Below are 17,383 nucleotides of genomic sequence, written 5' to 3' on the forward strand. Positions count from 1 at the left end.
CCCGGCTGCGAGGTGGTGGCTTCAGCCAGGAGGTGGCTGAGGGGATCCCTCACCGCTGGTTTCCCGGCTCCTTCTCCCCACCCCATCGCGGATGTGGGGCTCCCCGGGGGAGGAGAGGCACTGGTGGCAGGGCCTCCCCATGAAGGACGGCAGAGCGGGTCCCTCCTGCCACCCATCACACATCACACCCCAGCCTCTCTGAGAGCCACAGGACCCCAACGCTGATGGATGGACGTGGTTGAAAGGACCCGAAACAGTTCTCGGCTGGAGCCAAGGTGTGCTGAAGGCTCCATCCCAACCACAACAGAAAAAAAAATAAAAAAAAATAGGAGGCAGGAGTAAGTGGTGGAAATGTAGTTTTGATTTCATAACTCCAGAACTGGGCCAAAGTGCACCAGATGGTGACAGGACCTACAATAGGTTTTGTACACGCACACCCCCAAAAACGCGGTTTTAAAGTTTCAGCATAAGAGTAATTGGTGTAAAAGTGATTAGGGTTAGGGTTAGGGTTAGGGTCTCATCATCTGAGAGATGACTGGCATCTCTCTTCTATAACCTTAGTCATTTAAGCAAAGTTCTGTATAAATGATTATTTATATATTATGCTAATATGTAAATCCGAACTGTGAAATTGCTACTGTTTAGCTCAATAGGTTAAAGGTAAGCTGGAAATCCAGGAGTGGTCTCTGATATATAAAAGATCTAAAAAAGTTTTTCAAATACATGTTTAAAGATACATCTGGACCTAATTCCTTGAAGGACTTTATGGACATGCATAATTTCAGAGGACTGCTAATCTGATTTGTACATACACATAAATTTGATTGAAAGTTAAGGTCTGTCATCATAAGCAAGTGAGATGGTGCAAATGACACCACAACTCACAAGAAAGTTGAGCTTCATTCAGACTGAGCCAAAGAAAGTTGGGCTTCATGCTTATCTTAGCCAAACTTTTAATTTTATCTGAACAAATCAGGACTCAGCTCTTGGAAAGCCATATTCTTGTACATGCACAAATGCCCTACTCCCTTAACAATTGTGGTTAAACTCTTGTTATTCCATGATTACATGCACAGTTTTACTGACACAAAAGTGCTTGTAACCAGTGCAATTTATCCATTGTTAACCAAAAAAGATAAATCATTTAATATAACTGGGTCCACACTCCGTACATGGTTTGTGCTCGGAAGGGTTTTGAGGTCCTGTAGTAAGAAATTTGACAAATTGTGTTGCTTATGTTGAAGCTATGTCCTTGAATAAAATATATGAGAGAACAGGATTATTTTTTCCTGTATAACTGTGTTTGCAGTCAAGTTTTTAACAGCCCAGATACCTCAATTGTAAGTGTCAATCTTTTTAAAGAGGTAGACCAAATCAAAAAGTCACAGCTGCGTAACTCGGATGAATGTCATAGTTGTATCAATCTAACTGAACATCTCACTGAAAAATCATTCTTATCCTTTAACTAACGAATCACAATAAATGTCCACATACCCTAAAAAACCCCAAGACATATGAGGCTGTGTCAGTGATTAAAAAAAACCAAACCCACTCACATTTCAGACCCTCTGCATTTGCTAGTAAAGTTTTTTAAAAGACAGAAGTCACGTTTATTTTACATTCTTAATACAGCGTTTGGACTAAGGATATACATGACTGTTGGTGAGCAATCAGTAATAATTCTAAAGGTGTATGGTCTAAGCACATTTTCTTTGTAGAAGGTGCTTTTGGGAGTAATATGATGACTGCTTCTAACTGGTCAGGCCAATAGTCATACCACAGTTCATCTTCTTATTTTTTAGGTCATTGCTTTAGTCTAAGAAGCTGAATCATGGGATTAAGAATGTGATTTAGTGAAACTTAGAGTGATAAAAAAGAAAGAGGAAGAATGTTGCAACATTTCAGTTGTGCAATACGTTTAAATGAACTATGACAATTAAATCGAGATTGTGTGGGGAAATTCCAGTTACACGAAGAAGAATATTGACAAATTTTAGTTCAGCATTTCTGTAATTCTTATTTGCATTTTTCATCTGTGTATGCCTTGAGGTAACTTGTTAGTTTTATTTGTTTGCCACGTAATAGCTGTCACAGTGAGAGAAACACCACATACATTTTTTTTCATTGAACCTGTGCTGATGTCTCACCAAGTAAACCATATAAATACACTTGTGAGTAGATAAAAATGAATATGATTTTGTGTTTTCCAGCAGCTGAAGTCTAAAAGATGATAAGGTTATTTTCAAATTAGTTCTTTTGCTCATACTACTCAAAATCCAAACTAATTTGGATGTGCTGGGGTGGCTGACTGGTGGTTTGAATTCTCAGCGAAAAAATAAAGGGCATTTTCCTTAAGGTATTTGCTGTCATTTAGTACCTGTGGACCAATCAGAATCCTGTAGGCAAAATATAATCTTCCTACTTTAAAAATTTGAAACTTCAGTTTCGAGAGAAGTAGTTTATGATGACTCTAAAGAAAATTTGATGATGATGAGTCTTTTGGCCCTAAAATATTTATTCCCTGTCTACCTTCTTGACTTTCCACACTTCAGAAGACTGTCACACTTTTGTAGAATTCTACTACATGAGATGGTGACACAAATGCTGTCATTTTTATACCAGGTTCCTCATCTTTTCCATGGTGGTTGTGCTTACCTATGCACCATTGCATATAATTGAGCACGATTTTGTTTCGTAAGTGCCACTTTCTTTTTACTTTTTCATGAAAAGAAAGTAACTGTCACAGAATATATATTTTTTTCCTTTTTGCCAAGCAGCAGACCAGAAGTAAAACAAAAATGTACCTAAATCTTCATTTAGCTTCACAGATTTTTTAGTGGAAAATATGGGATAAGAAAGATTGTGTCCTTAAAAGTTCAGTGCAGTACTTTGTAAATGCATTGCAGATATGATACAATATTCTTCGTGTGAGCTTTCTTGAAAGCATACATCTAAGATTATTGAGTTTAAAAATAAACAATAGCAATATTCACCTATAAAACTTTAGCTTGAGAAAAGCTTTAATTAAAAAACGAATGGAGTTCAGTGCAATTTCAGGTTATTTGCATTGCTCTTATGATGTGAAGTGTTCCAAAAACTTCAAATGGCTTTCTTTGCATGTGCCGATTCCACTCTCTTCTCACCTGAAGTCCTTCAAAAGCTTTGAAGTGATCACAGTCCTGTACTTAGCATAGAGCAGCTTCTGATTTGTCACAAGTGGCCCACTTTTTAAATGGAGTTCTTTGTCATATTTATGAAAACACTCCAGAAACATAAGGAAAAGATGTGTGGTTCAAGATTAAAAAATGGACTAACTGAAGCATGGATTAAGATGATTTTCAGAAGTGTCAAACAAAAAAATGAGAGCTACTGTACCATTTTCATCAATTCCACTATCAAAGAGAAACAAGACGAATATAGAGTACAAGCTAGAGCAAGTCTTTGGATAGTATTACAACAAGAAAATACAGATGAATAGGGATTCTTAATGCCTGAGAACTTGTAAAAACCTGTCTAAAAGCCTTGTCCAAGCTTATGTTGTCTGAGAATTTGGAACCAATTTAGTCAGATTTTTCTCTAATGTTTGCATAAGCTTTCAAAAAAAAAAAAAGGATTCTCCTTTCTTCCTGTTCTTGATAAATCATCTTGGAAACTGAAGGCAAAAACAGAATGAAGAACTGCCTACTGTAGGAGAAGATCGTGTTCAAGACCAGCTAAGGAACCTGAAGCTACTTAAATCCGTGGGACCTGATGAAATCCATCCAGAGGATGAGCTCCTGATGGAGCTAGCGGTTGAAGTTGCTAAGCCACTTTCCATTATATCTGAAAGGTGTGGCAATCTGGTGAAGTTCCTGCTGACTGGAGGATGAGCTCCTGATGGAGCTAGCGGTTGAAGTTGCTAAGCCACTTTCCATTATATCTGAAAGGTGTGGCAATCTGGTGAAGTTCCTGCTGACTGGAAAAGGGGAAACATAACCCCCATTTTCAAAAACGGAAAAAAGGAAGACCCAGGGAACTACAGGCTGTTCAGTCTCACCTCTGTTCCTGGCAAGATCATGGAGCAGGTCCTTCTGGAATCTCTGCTAAGGCACAGGAAAATAAGGAGGTGATTGGTGACAGCCAACATGGCTTCACCAAGGGCAAGTCATGCCTGACGAATTTGATGGTCTTCTACGGTGGTGCTACAGCATCAGTAGATATGGGGAGAGCAACAGATGTCATCTACCTGGACTTATGCAAAATGTTTGACACTGTCTTGCATGACATCCTGGTCTCTAAATTGGAAAGGCATGGATTTGATAGGTGGACCACTCAGTGGATAAGGAACTGGCTAGATGGCCATACTCAAAGGGTTGCAGTCAATGGCTCAATGTCCAAGTGGAAACCAGTGATGAGTGGCATTCCTCAGGGGTCAGCACAGGAACCAGTGCTGCTTAACATCTTTGTCGGAGACATGGACAGTGGGATTGAGTGCACCCTCAGCAAGTTTGCCGACGACACCAAGGTATGTGGTGTGGTTGACAGCACTGGAAGAAAGGGATGCCATCCAGAGGGACCTGGACAGGCTTGAGAGGTGGGCCTGGGCCAACCTCGTCACTTTGACCAGGCCAAGTGCAAGGTCCTGCACCTGAGTCACAGCAATTCCAAGCACAAATACAGGGTGGGCAGAGAATGGCTAGAGAGCAACCCTGGGGAGAAGGACTTGTGAGTGTTGGTGGCCAAGAAGCTCAACGTGAGCCAGCAATGTGTGCTGGCAGCCCAGAAAGCCAACCACATCCTGGGCTGCATCAAAAGAAGTGTGCCCAGCAGGTCGAGGGAGGTGATTCTGCCCCTCTACTCCACTCCGGTAAGACCCCGCCTGGAATACTGCATCCAGCTCTCAAGTCCTCAGCACAGGAAGGACATGGACCTGTTGGAACAGGTCCAGCAGAGGGCCACGAAGATGATCAGAGGGCTGGAGCACCTTTCCTATGAAGACAGGCTGATAGAGTTGGGGTTTTTCAGCCTGGAGAAGAGAAAGCTCTGGGGAGACCTTCTAGTGGCCTTCCAATACCTGAAGGGGGCCTACAGGAGAGATGGGGAGGGACTTTTTATTAGGGAGTGGAGCGGTAGGATAAGGGGTAACAGTTTTAAACTGAAAGAGGGGAGATTTAGATTAGATATCAGGAAGAAATTCCTTACTGTGAGGGTGGTGAGGCACTGGAACAGGTTGCCCAGGGAAGTTGTGAGTGCCCCATCCCTGGAAGTGTTCTAGACCAGGCTGGATGGGGCTTTGAGCAACCTGGTCTAGTGGGAGGTGTCCCCCTCCCATGGCAGGGTGGGTGGAACCATTCTATGATTCTGTGATTCTATCATTACACAAATGCTTCTGTAACCTAGAAGAGGATTGTGAGAGAATATAATTTTTTAAAAAATCAAACTTTTGATGTGGTCATACTCTTCTTTCTTGAAGTTAACAAAATTGTTAAAATATTTGTTTAAGAATGATTGCTTTCATACAGAGAGCTTTCTCTTTTGGGTATTAAGAGCACAGGTGTTCAAGCTGAGCACCTGTCATTTTTGCTACTCTAGGTGGTAGTTTCAGAAGTTCAACACTGGAAACTTATCCAGCCTCACTGTTGGAATGAAGATTATTCATCTTGTTGAATCACATAAGAAGAATCTCTAGCTAGTACCTACTTGTCCCATCATACACCTAACAGGAAGTTTCATTTTCAGAATCTTTGCTCAGTTTCCACTGATCTTTGGTGTAAGCTAAAACCCTTACGTGTTTATGTTTCTGATAGTGGAGTTCCTTAGGTGCCTGTGTTTAGACACACAATCGTGCCTCTTGGTACTGGTGACAATAATAACCAAACTGTGTAAAGATTTATGAGCTACATAAAGCTCATAAAGTTTCCTATTGTCTTGACCAACAGAGCCTGATCGAATAGATATCCTCAACTGGTTGTACATTAGACAAGAAAAAAATAGTGTAAAGAGGTGATGGCATCACAATATGCTTATTTCAACAGAACACTAGGTAGCATATATTTTGTATGTATGATGTTTGCCATATGTTTATATGCATATATGCATGTGTAGAAATTCTGTAGGTATGTTCACACTCATGCTCTGTCGGTCAGTCCCAGTGAACTTCTAATTACCCCCGATGAAGGTGGATTGCTTCAGCGGAAGACTTACAACACCTTGGGCCTAGAGTACTCTTAAACTGTATCTACATTAGTAAATTAAACAGTGCCTAGGAACGCTCCCAGGCATTGGAACACAATTGCTCTCCTGGGGTAAAGTCCTTTCAAATGAATCAGGAAATAAAGCCAAATTCTCTCACATCTTGGGATGCTGAATGCCATTAGATATGTTTTACTCTACCGCAGTGTTAGTTTAACAGATAAAAGAAATGTCATTTCTAAAATGTCATTTATGGAGTAATTTATGTCATTCATGAGTGAAGTATCACTGTCACATCTCTGCATATTGCGTACAGAAAAGGAAGAAATACATTTCAAATAGTATGCTCTAAAAATATGGTATCTTTTTAAAAAGATTCATTACTACAAATGGAGCTTAATAGTGCAGCAGGCAGCATTCCAATTTATATATTTAAATGTCTTATGCACATAGCAACAGTTTACACAAAGTTACATTTCTCTTGTGGTTTCATGTGTATGTCTCATTTATGTTTCACGGATCTCAATTAACTTTTAATTTCTTCTCTCTCTTCCTACTTTAGTGACACTGGAACTAAACCTCCAGAGAGTGGTGTCTTTGGTTTTATGATTAATATTTCAGCACTTTTAGGTATGTATGAGGTACTTGATTTGAACACAGCAAAGAAATGAAAACTAGCGAAAGCTACATTGCAGTCCATACAATATTCTGCAGATAAAGCATTCCACAGTCAAAACGTAATATCAGATAGATGGAAGTAATATCTAGAGGGCCAGGTCCTTAGGGTCAGTAAGTGCAGGCTTGGAGGCACTTCTGTCTCTTAAGAGCACCTCATCAGTGCAAAGTAGTCAATGCAGCTGGAAATAAAAGAAGGAGGATAGGATAATTACTTTGCAAAACCTGTATCTTTGATATATGGAGACATTAGGTTCTAGGATGCTGTGGCAAAGGGAAGAACAGTGTTGAAACAATGCCTGGTTTCCTCTGCAAGATGTCAACTCCACTAAATGTCTACTGGACTTGAATCAGGAAGTTTGGCATTTTCTATTCACTTCTAGGGGATGGAAGATCAAGAACTCTGTACCTCTGTATATATGTAGTCCATGATGACCTTCATGCAAAGTAAAAGTCACATATTTTATCTTTTCTAAGATACTCATTCAGTCACACTGTCTTCTTGTCTTTCATGTAACCTCATCAAAGTTACCTGATTTATTTTTCCAATTGTAGATTGAAACTATGCTCTGTGTTATTGAACTGTGGAATCCAGTCCACAGCTTACTATATCCTGATGAACAACAACCTTTTAATTCAGTAGAGGTGTTTGTCGGGAGTGCACTGCATTTTGGGGTCATGTAGGCTGCAATAAAATCTGTGTATAGTGGTTTGAGTATAGAACAAAATGTGTATTTTTTGTTTTTCAGCTGTAATTACAATGTACATCAGATATTTATTAATACAGAAGCAAAATGAGTCATCGCACTTTATTAGGTCTTCGTGCAACATGTTTTCATTATGTATTGGATTGATGGGCTGTATTGGAATGGGCATAGTTGCAACTTTCCAGGTATGACTATAAATTTCATATCATAATTTAAACTAAAGTTGTTTTACCAGTTAAAAAGTCAAATAGGTCAGAGTGGTTAACATAATCCCAACATTTGAATACTTGTCAAATGGAGTAAGAATGTGTTTTTTACTCCTGACTTTTTTCAGTAGCTTTGAAAACACAGATTTGCTTTCTCACTATAAACTAGATTTTTTGCTTATACGGTTATGTCAGTAAGCGTTTTTTTGTGTGTTTGTCTTGTAACATCTGTACTAGAAAACAACTTAATATAGATGCTTTTGCTGTAAAATTTTTACTATGAAAATTTTGCTGTAAAAAGGCATTGCTATTCACAGTTTGGTTTGTTTACAGTCAGGTAGGGAAGAGTAAGTCACAGTAGCAAAAGCACCTGTATTGTTACCTGAATGATGGCACACGCACAAGCAGCATTTTCTACAGAATTTAGATTTCAACTAGATTTATCTGACAGGTTGGAACATTGAGCACAATATTAGCACAATATTATGGTTGGACTAGATGATCTTAAAGGTCCCTTCCAACCTAGGCGATTCTGTGATTAGTCCATCATTTTGAGTCTGCAGGAGATGGCATAACAACATGGTAAGTCTTTCGATAGAGACATGCAGAATTACCACTTACTGTTCCAGAAAGGATAAGACATCTCATTGTAAATCGAGGGAGTTCAGCCCTCAATGTCTGGAAGAAAATTTGATAGAGAGGAAAAATATTGAAACAGATTATTCTTTTCACATTTTCCTGTGAGGAAGCATATAATAGAGTAGATTATGACACAAGAAAATATTAGGACAATTACACCAAAAACTTCAGCTAAGAATCAAATCAAGTTTAAATGCCAGGTAGTTTAATATATTGCCTTTTAATCTGTGGAAACAAATGTATTATTTCATTTAAAGGACAGTGTACCTTGAGGAACATTTTGGTATATTCTATGGTGCTCATATAGTGACCTGACAATATACAGAGAAACTGAAAATAAAGATTGTCAGGCCTTCAGCAGCCAATACAATTTTGCATGTAATTAACATGGTGTTTTCAGACAGAAAACTCTGCGTTAGGCCAATATCTTGCTCTATTTAGTTTTTCCTCCAGGTAGTGTGTGTGGATTGGAAACAGTACAGGAACTGCAGTATATTCCAAGCATGCTATTCTGCTTTTAAATATCTGTGCTCCTGTATGTGGCATAAAAAGTGTTAGTTGATGGGCTGTAGTGTTGCCTGACTGACATAGAAAACAAACTCAGCTTCAATAAGAAAAAGACAAATCACGAATGCAAAATAATTTGGGAGAGTCAGGGAAGCAGAAACTTTGATCATAAAGTTTCCAAAGAGTCCCCTTAACATAACATCCCCAATAACATTGGTTCTTATCTAATCCCTATTGTCTCGCATTGCTGGTTCATAAACTTCTTCCTCACTTAATTTCTCTTTCCTCTGCTTTCACCTTACTTTGCAGGCTAGGTGCAGTTTGTAGGAAGTGTTCAGACCACAGTAAGGATATAAACTAACTAAGGATCTGATCTGGCAGATTTTTGAGCGTGCTTAATTGTGCAGGAAGATGGAAATGGTGGCTTGCAACTCTTCAGTCTTTTAACTGTATAGTGTACAACTATGGAACTCTTACCCTGTTTACCAGTAGAATAACTAAGACATGAAGAGGCTCTGAGATTTGCTGGAGGTCAGGTGATTGTTTCAGATCAGGAAATCAAAGCAGGGCTGGAATTAAAAGTTATTTCTTTGAGATTCAGTCTAGTTCCTCTAATCAGTGGGTCAAGCAGGAAATTCACGTTCATATTCTTGTTTCTTAAGGCTTATTCTTCCCCAGCAGGTGAGCTGTGGAAAATATACACTCCATACCTGTACTGTAGTAGAGCTGAGTGACACTATTGAATATCAGTTCATTTTCTCTTTTCCCAAAGCAAAATATCTAGTTTGTTTAAAAGGCTTCAGTGTAAAATTATATTGGAAAGATTTAAGGTTTGCTTTTATTTACTCAAATCTATTGCCACTTGTGGTGAGTCTTTTTAAGTAGCATACTTAGTTGTAAGGAATTTTTTTACATGGTAAGTAGCATGGAGTTTTAGTGATACTGATCTCTGAACACTTAACAAAAGCGAGAAAAGGGGTGAGAGAAAACACTAGGAGTTCCAGAGAAAATAAGTAATGGTCACGAATAAGGTGTTTACTCTCTGTTTTAAATAACACAGTGCTTAAAATACAGAAACTAAAGACAGTGAAGGGTTAGCTTTAAGAAGATAATTGGATATGGAAGGAAACATTCCCTAGCCCTTAATGAATAAGGCAAAGCAAATACCAAGGTCTTATTAGGTCTGGTTTTGACTGTTAGGTGTTAGAGATGGTTAAACTAAGGTCTTCCTGTCTTTGACTAAAAAGCATAGGGGCCTTACCGCACTAGATGTAGCAACATTTCCCAGGTTCTGTAGGGGTTCAGTATGATGGGATTTTTAGGGAAGCTGTGGCAGTTTGATAGGAGCAATCTGGTTACAGAAAGGAGCTTCAAAGCTACCTTACCTGTCTGACATTGGATCCCAAGGTGGCATAACTTTGTATTTCTAATTTTTTGAAACATTTAGGATACAATAATTTCCCAGGAATCTTCAGCTGTTTCCTTACTGGATATTCTACTTGTTTGCTTTTTAAAGGAGAGAATCTTCCATAGGTAGGATGTGACAAAAATACAGGCCATATATTCTGTTACTGGAATTTTATACATACTTTCACCTGTTGCAGAACTGGAATAAAAGTGGCTGATGATGTGGGGAAGAGTGAGGGCTGAATAATTCAAAAGACTGACAGTGTAAGACTTTCATGGCAAGAGCTTATTTTAGTTAACACTTTTTTTTTTAAATTATATAAATAATTTTCTGCTGACTTATTTCCTGGATCCTTGTGGCTGGCCACTGGAAACTGGGCAACAGAGTTATAGCAGTCTCTATTTAGAACAGCTCCTATGAAGCTTTACTGTTAATTAGAGTATGGCCACACAAATGCAGATTAGACTTTCAATGCAAAAGGATGAAATTCTTTCACAGGGTGAAGGGAAAAAGCACTTATAGGAACTTCTTAAGAAAAACATATGCCAGGTCCTGTTTGTGGAAACATTAATTGGTAATAGACCAACTGTTGAACAGCACTAAAATTGATCTATGCTTTTATGTGAACACAGGAAAGGACTTTGACTTGGTGGATTTGGACATGGTTAGTTTACCTCTCTGAGATACTCTTTCTCCTTTTCCTTTCATCTTCCCTGTGTAGACTGTTGGGAGCAGGGACTGTTTCCCATTGCTTGTACATGTTCAACATAATGTGGCTACGGTCTTCTATGGGCTCATTGATTCCTCTTGCTGTACAAATAATAGCAACTAACCATTGTGTTGATTCTCTTTCCAGGAGCTGGCTGTTCCCAGTGTCCATGACATAGGAGCTTTGGTGGCATTTGGCTCGGGTGTTGTATACATTACACTTCAGTCTATAATCTCTTACAAGTCCTGTCCGCAATGGAACACTTACTTTGTGTGTCACATAAGGATGGCCATATCTGTAATATCATGCATTGCTTTCATTCCCAGTATCCTTTATGGTGTATCCCACAGTTTTCCCATTATGCATTCATGATTTTAATTTTTAGTTAAACTGTTGCTGATAAAGGATGAAAATGAGTTTACAATATTTTCTTAGGGTTCTTTAATATATCTGCTATAATAATGCATATAGCATGTCGAGACACCATTAATAGCATAAATATGAGTCTTTCTAAAAAACTGTAGCTCTTCTTTTAGTGGTATATTTAAATCTAATGCCCATTGTTCTTCATAGAATCACATGATAATTCAGAAAGGAAGTGATATCAGCAAGTCAGCTAGACCAACTTGTCAGCCTCCTTCATTTGAAGGAGGGTGTGGGGAAAGATCTGCAAAATGGGGGCACTGCTCGGATAGAATGAACTTATCCGAGACACACATAAAATACAGTTGGCATATACAAGATTTCCTTCAAGCCTAAGCAGATGCTTTGGATTATGTTTATTGGTGCTTGTCTTCACTAGATGCTTCGTCTGGAGACACAGTCAACACGTTTACTGGCTTTTCCCACAGCCTGCTGAAATCAGTCATCCCATTGGTTTTACTGATCTTTAGTTGATCTGCCAGTATTGAAAGGTAGCAGCACATTATCACATCAGCCAGAGAGCTACAGCCTGCTTTTGGTTTCAGCAGCTGTAAAAGGGCTTTTAAAGAGGGCCCCAGTCCTGAGAGAAAGTTGTACCAATGGAAACCAACGAGGTTCCCCTTCCAACAGTGCAATAGTCTGCTCCTACAGTTCTCGATCATGAATGTGATCTAAGTTTTGGGGTGTCTTCTCTTACCCTCTGTACTTTGGACGAACCTGCACATTGTGCAGCATTTTGGTTTGATTGCTGCGGTCAGTTATCTTTCAATAATGCGCTTCATTTACTTGCCTTCTTAATACTTTGATTTGATACTCTGGTTGTTTTCAGGATCTTCTGTGTTACAGAAGGGGAAGATGGGGTCTTTTTTTTGTAGCAAGCATTTTCATTATCATTCACCAAACATTTATAGTTTCCTTTACACTGTGTTTTTCCCAGTGATTGTGTTTGCTTCACAAATTTCCATGACAAAAATTGACTGGACTCCAGATGAAAAGGTAAAATCTCATTAAGTAGCCAACTTACCCTGTATCTTTTTGTGTGGTGTACACTGTTACATTTATCTAAAAGTGTATAGCATTACAAATGCTTCAGGTATTTTAAACAGTACATTATCATGAACAGATTTGTGAAATCTCACCAGTCTGTGCAATGCTGGTTTCCAGGTAGTTCTTCATTAGAAAACTGTCTGTGGCTTGGGTAAGAAAACCTGTCACGGATGGGTAAATCTCCAGAGAGTTAGACTTTCACTTTAACCAAACATTTGAAACTTACCCATGGAAGAAATTATTAAAAAAATATACATATATCTATTCTGGAAGTGAGTTGTTCTACTTCCTTTTATAGTCACATTTCTTGAAAATGAACTTCACATGTAAAACAAAAGCGGACCAAGTTGTTTCTGACGTTTTTGAGGTTTTTCACAACATTGGTTTTCTCAGCTTTTTCGCCATTCTTTATTAAATAATCTTTACTGTTGTGATAAACATTAGGGGTCCGACCTGAAGAATACTAAAGTCAGTATCAGGTGTTTGAACTGATTTCAGTGTTCTCAGAATGATAACTATGAAAGGTAAGTTTCCTTTTTGGACAAACTTTGCTACATGGAGGTTAAATAATGAAGAGGTGTATGGTTAAATAATGAAGAGGGTGTATCCAGCTTGAAGAGTTTAATAAAAGCAAGTTTGGCAAATGTACTTCAACCAAACAGTGGGAAGGCAGCTGTGAGATGAATCTTCACAAGTTAGATAATCTTAGTAATACCTACCTCTTGAGGTTTTTTTTTTTACTTGAGATGCAAGGATAAGAAAGATGTTTTTATTGAAACAGATGGCATATTTTGATGGCATGTTAAGAAACACTTTACATACTGTTTGTGTCATATTACATAGGTTTTCTATAATGGTCTGCTTGAAAACAAAGGTCTTGTCAGGAACTGTCATACAAGGGTATGACATTTTAAAACATCATGAGAATTTACTGTAAAGGATAGTACTACTAAACTCGGTAACTCTGAGTAAAAGTTTTGAATATGGGCGCTTTTGTATCCTTCACATAAGAACTAAATTTTTCAGGTGCAAATTATATTCAAGTTATGATTTTTTTATGTTAGTGCACAAAATATTGTTTAATGAAACATATGCAACCTTGATAAATATATTTACCATTCGGTCTGAATTTACTCTTATACAGCAGGGTATTCTTACCATTCGGTAAAAACTGAGTCTGAATTTACTCTTATACAGCAGGGTATTGTGATGATGAGTCATAAGTCTTAAGATATTTGTTGAATTTACAGAAGGAAATGTCTGTAGCATTCCACCGTTACTTTGTTTAGCTGTTTTATCTGAAAATTTATTTTATGTCTTATTCTATCAGGATTATACTTACCATTTTTTGAGTGCAATCTGTGAATGGACAGTGGCCTTTGGTTTTATCTTCTTCTTTTTAACGTTCATTAGAGATTTTCAGGTTGGTATCTACATATTTTAGCAGTGATAAGAAGTGCTCTGAATTGTGTAACAACAAATGCAATAGAAAATTACCATTATTTATCTCAGCTAAATATACCAAAACTATACAGAAACAAATTTTATTAGTCACTGATTTCTGCCTATCTAATGAATATTGTTCCCCTTGTATTTTTAAAACAAACATAAAAATCAGCTTTATATGTCCATTAAATACTTTAATGGGTGTCCAGCCTTGAAAATTATTCAGTAAATATCTTTTACTTACTTTCCAAATGTTTTGTAGAAAGAGACCCTCTTAAGGGTGATATAATACCAAAATAAGTGATACAACTAAAACTGCATTTCTTTTTCTTACTTGAGGGGTCTTATGTAATAATCCAATGCATTTCAGCCATAGATGTTTCCTCTTTTAAAAAAAAAAATTACACATTTTGATAAACGTTCCCTCACAATGCGAAGAATATCATATACTTTTTGAAGAGTATTGACATGTGAACCTTCCGATTTGGGTGGCTGGATCTGGTGATATGTTAAGCCTGACTTTAAGAAAGAGAGAATATTAGATCAATAATGTATAACTGTAGAACTAATAATTGAGATCACGGATGTGAGCCAATTGCTGCTGTGATAAGTTGCTGGAAATCATGTCCAGAATTCATGGAAGAGGGGAGGGAGGAAAAATAGTGAGAACCCTCTTAAGTCTTCTGGCATAAAACCGAAGTTTGATATCAGATCATGTAAAACTTTGTAATTAATTTATTGACTTCTTCACTTACATGCTTCCTCAGCATGGAAGGGGTTAATACTTACATATAGTCTGTATATAACTTTCAGAAGCATATACAGAAGTCATTTTTCAACTAAGGATTCAGACTTAATATATATTTTGCTGACTGATAGCAAACATTTCTATACCTGCTTACTTTTGACCGATAGTGCTGAATGGACCATGGTTGTAGGGCTTTTTCTTATTTTAAAATAAAAATAAAACAAACAAACAAACAAAAACATAGGCTAGGTTCTACAGAACAAAATACTTTAAAAAAAATAAATAACTTTTCAACATTCATAAATGCACACATCATTTAATTTACCATTTGGGGGAGGAGGTATTTATTGCCAATCCATCACCCTCTGATGTTTATGTCTATAATGGTATCTGTTTTATCAAAAGTCAGACTCTTCCCTTGGAGATACACATTTGCAGACAGTGCTGTCGTCCTCAGAGTAGTCAAATGAATTGATAGGTCTGCTTCAGAACACAGATGCCAAAGTGTTCAACATTGAAAATTTAACTGGATATAAATATTGTGAACATAATAAGAGAAAGTGATGGAATTAAGCTAAATAGAAATGCAGACGTTTTAATTTGCAAGCTGTAAAATAGCATGAAATCCAATGCTAGTGTTTGACAGTGACCAAGATTTTTTAGGTTCTATCTTCCTTTTGTTCTAACTGGTGCTCACAGAACACCAAACTATTAATTCAGAAAAAACAACCATCAAACTCTAAGAAAAATAAGCCATTTTATTTATTTATTTATTTATTTCTCACAGTATGTATTTCACTTAAATATATATATTGTTTTATCTCCTTGTACTTTATATCACAAAACTGTAAAATTAATTTATCTTATGCTGATTTTGTTTTATTTTTCTTTTAGAGAGTTTCTTTAAGGATATCAACAGAAATACATGAAGATTCCTGATAGTGGAGAAAATTATATTTTACATATATGAATACTCTAGGGTTTTTTTTACTTATAGAAAATGTTGCAGAGGGACAGGGATTTAAAAAGGTGTATAAAGAACCCATGCCATTAACTGCGCAGTTTCTATAACAGCAACCACTAAAATGTTTTAAAAACTCACAGCAATGTTCCTGCTGCCTTTTTGCAAGATTTTGTAATTTTTGTACTGTTTGATACATTAAAAATATTGTAATAGAAGCAGTCTGTAGAAGCACTTAAAAGTCATTCAAAGACTTTTGATATCCTCAGCTCTTCCCTTTTGGATACCTCCATGCTCTTTCATGTGTTAGAGTCTGATTAGTAACATTAGTTTTAAACTTGAGAAAGTACATTTTGCAAATAGTTAGGAAGGTCTAAAGAAAACGGAAAACACTATGGCTGAATTCCTGCTCTTACGTTGCAAGGACTGTGGAGGAAGGGGTGAGCAGAACTGGCCATCTTTGCTTCAAGATGAGAAATTAGCAGTTAGTAGATGGCAAAACTATACGCTACATGTTTCTGATGGAGAACACTGTATACGAATACAAATCCTAGGAGAAGTTGAAACTTGTTGATGACCATGTTTTCTAGTCATCACTGAACTGTATGTTGTAAAAGTCTACCCCTTTTTTCCCTTCATGCACTGCTAACTATAGGAGCCTTAAAACGGAAGTGGGAATAGAAAATAAATCTACAGTTATGCACTATCTGCTAAAGAGAAATCTTGCTGCAATTTGGTTAATACAAAACAGAACTTTTACAGCCTGTGTTTTAACCTAAAATGATGGATTGAGGAGGTTCTCCCAGAAGTCATTGGGAACGAATGGAAAACAAGAAGAGGCACCAGCATTTCTCAGGTTTTCAATTATACGTTTATGAGTATTTTTTATATATATATATATAAATGAAGAAAAAAATAATAATCCTGGAAAGCTTCTGTAGTGAAGATATTGCATATTTGCTGCTATAAACTTTCTTCTGTAATGAAAGACTTGGAAAGGAACTAATTGAGAAGTCAGATGTTAGGCGTATGTGGAGGCAAAAGGGACTTTCGTGGACTGATTCACTACCTCCATTTAATGCAGTAACCACCTGGCTATTAATCAAGTTCTCCGACAATTACATTTGCCGCTATTTATCACAGTTTATGCAGAAATATTGATGATTTTCAGTTGCTAATTTTCCATGAGACAAAACAAACATGTGTTCTGGAGGTTGATGTCTTAAGACTAGTCATTGGTTTATATTTCCTGGAATGCGTATTCTAAACTGTATTAAATTCAGCTGTTTCACAACCTAAAGAGGCCACATTTTCTTTGTAAGTTCTTCCAAATAAAAATAATTAAAAAAAGCTTTTCACTGGCAGATTTGCTTTCCACAATATTCAGGTTATCTTCCAGAGGTGGATACTTACAACCATGTTAAAGAACGAATATAGTCCTGAGTAAATGTGAGACTTATGTCTTGCTGATTAGGTATCCTGCAAGGGGCACACATTGCTTCAAGTGAAGATCAGAAATACAGGAAAACGTGTACCAACCACAAAAAAGTGACATCCTGTTATTTTCAAGGCCATATTAAGAAAAGACCATATTTCTTAGTGCATTGTGTATTTTTCTTTTATTGCTTTTTATTCATAGCTATCTTAAAGTGTAAGGAGCTGTAAGTTGTTATTTCAAATTATATCAGATTTCAACTCATTAATTTACTAAACCGTTTACATGGATCTAGAAGTTC

At 37.2% G+C, this 17,383-nt stretch overlaps 1 protein-coding gene across 1 annotated transcript in view; it reads left to right on the forward strand.

Annotated features, from left to right (window-relative positions):
• The window catches only part of DRAM1 (DNA damage regulated autophagy modulator 1), a 17,360-nt gene extending 363 nt beyond the window's left edge, over nucleotides 1–16,997 (forward strand). Inside the window, exons 2-7 of the mRNA XM_014937215.1 lie at nucleotides 6,734–6,801; nucleotides 7,596–7,738; nucleotides 11,170–11,347; nucleotides 12,383–12,441; nucleotides 13,823–13,915; nucleotides 15,581–16,997. Coding sequence (XP_014792701.1) covers nucleotides 6,734–6,801; nucleotides 7,596–7,738; nucleotides 11,170–11,347; nucleotides 12,383–12,441; nucleotides 13,823–13,915; nucleotides 15,581–15,625 — 586 coding nt within the window. The 3' untranslated portion in view covers nucleotides 15,626–16,997. The remainder of the gene's footprint in view (nucleotides 1–6,733; nucleotides 6,802–7,595; nucleotides 7,739–11,169; nucleotides 11,348–12,382; nucleotides 12,442–13,822; nucleotides 13,916–15,580) is intronic.
• The last annotated feature ends 386 nt before the right edge of the window (nucleotides 16,998–17,383 follow it).

Source organism: Calidris pugnax, unplaced genomic scaffold (assembly GCF_001431845.1).
Source record: "Calidris pugnax isolate Ruff unplaced genomic scaffold, ASM143184v1 scaffold1, whole genome shotgun sequence".
NCBI classification, from domain to species: domain Eukaryota; kingdom Metazoa; phylum Chordata; class Aves; order Charadriiformes; family Scolopacidae; genus Calidris; species Calidris pugnax.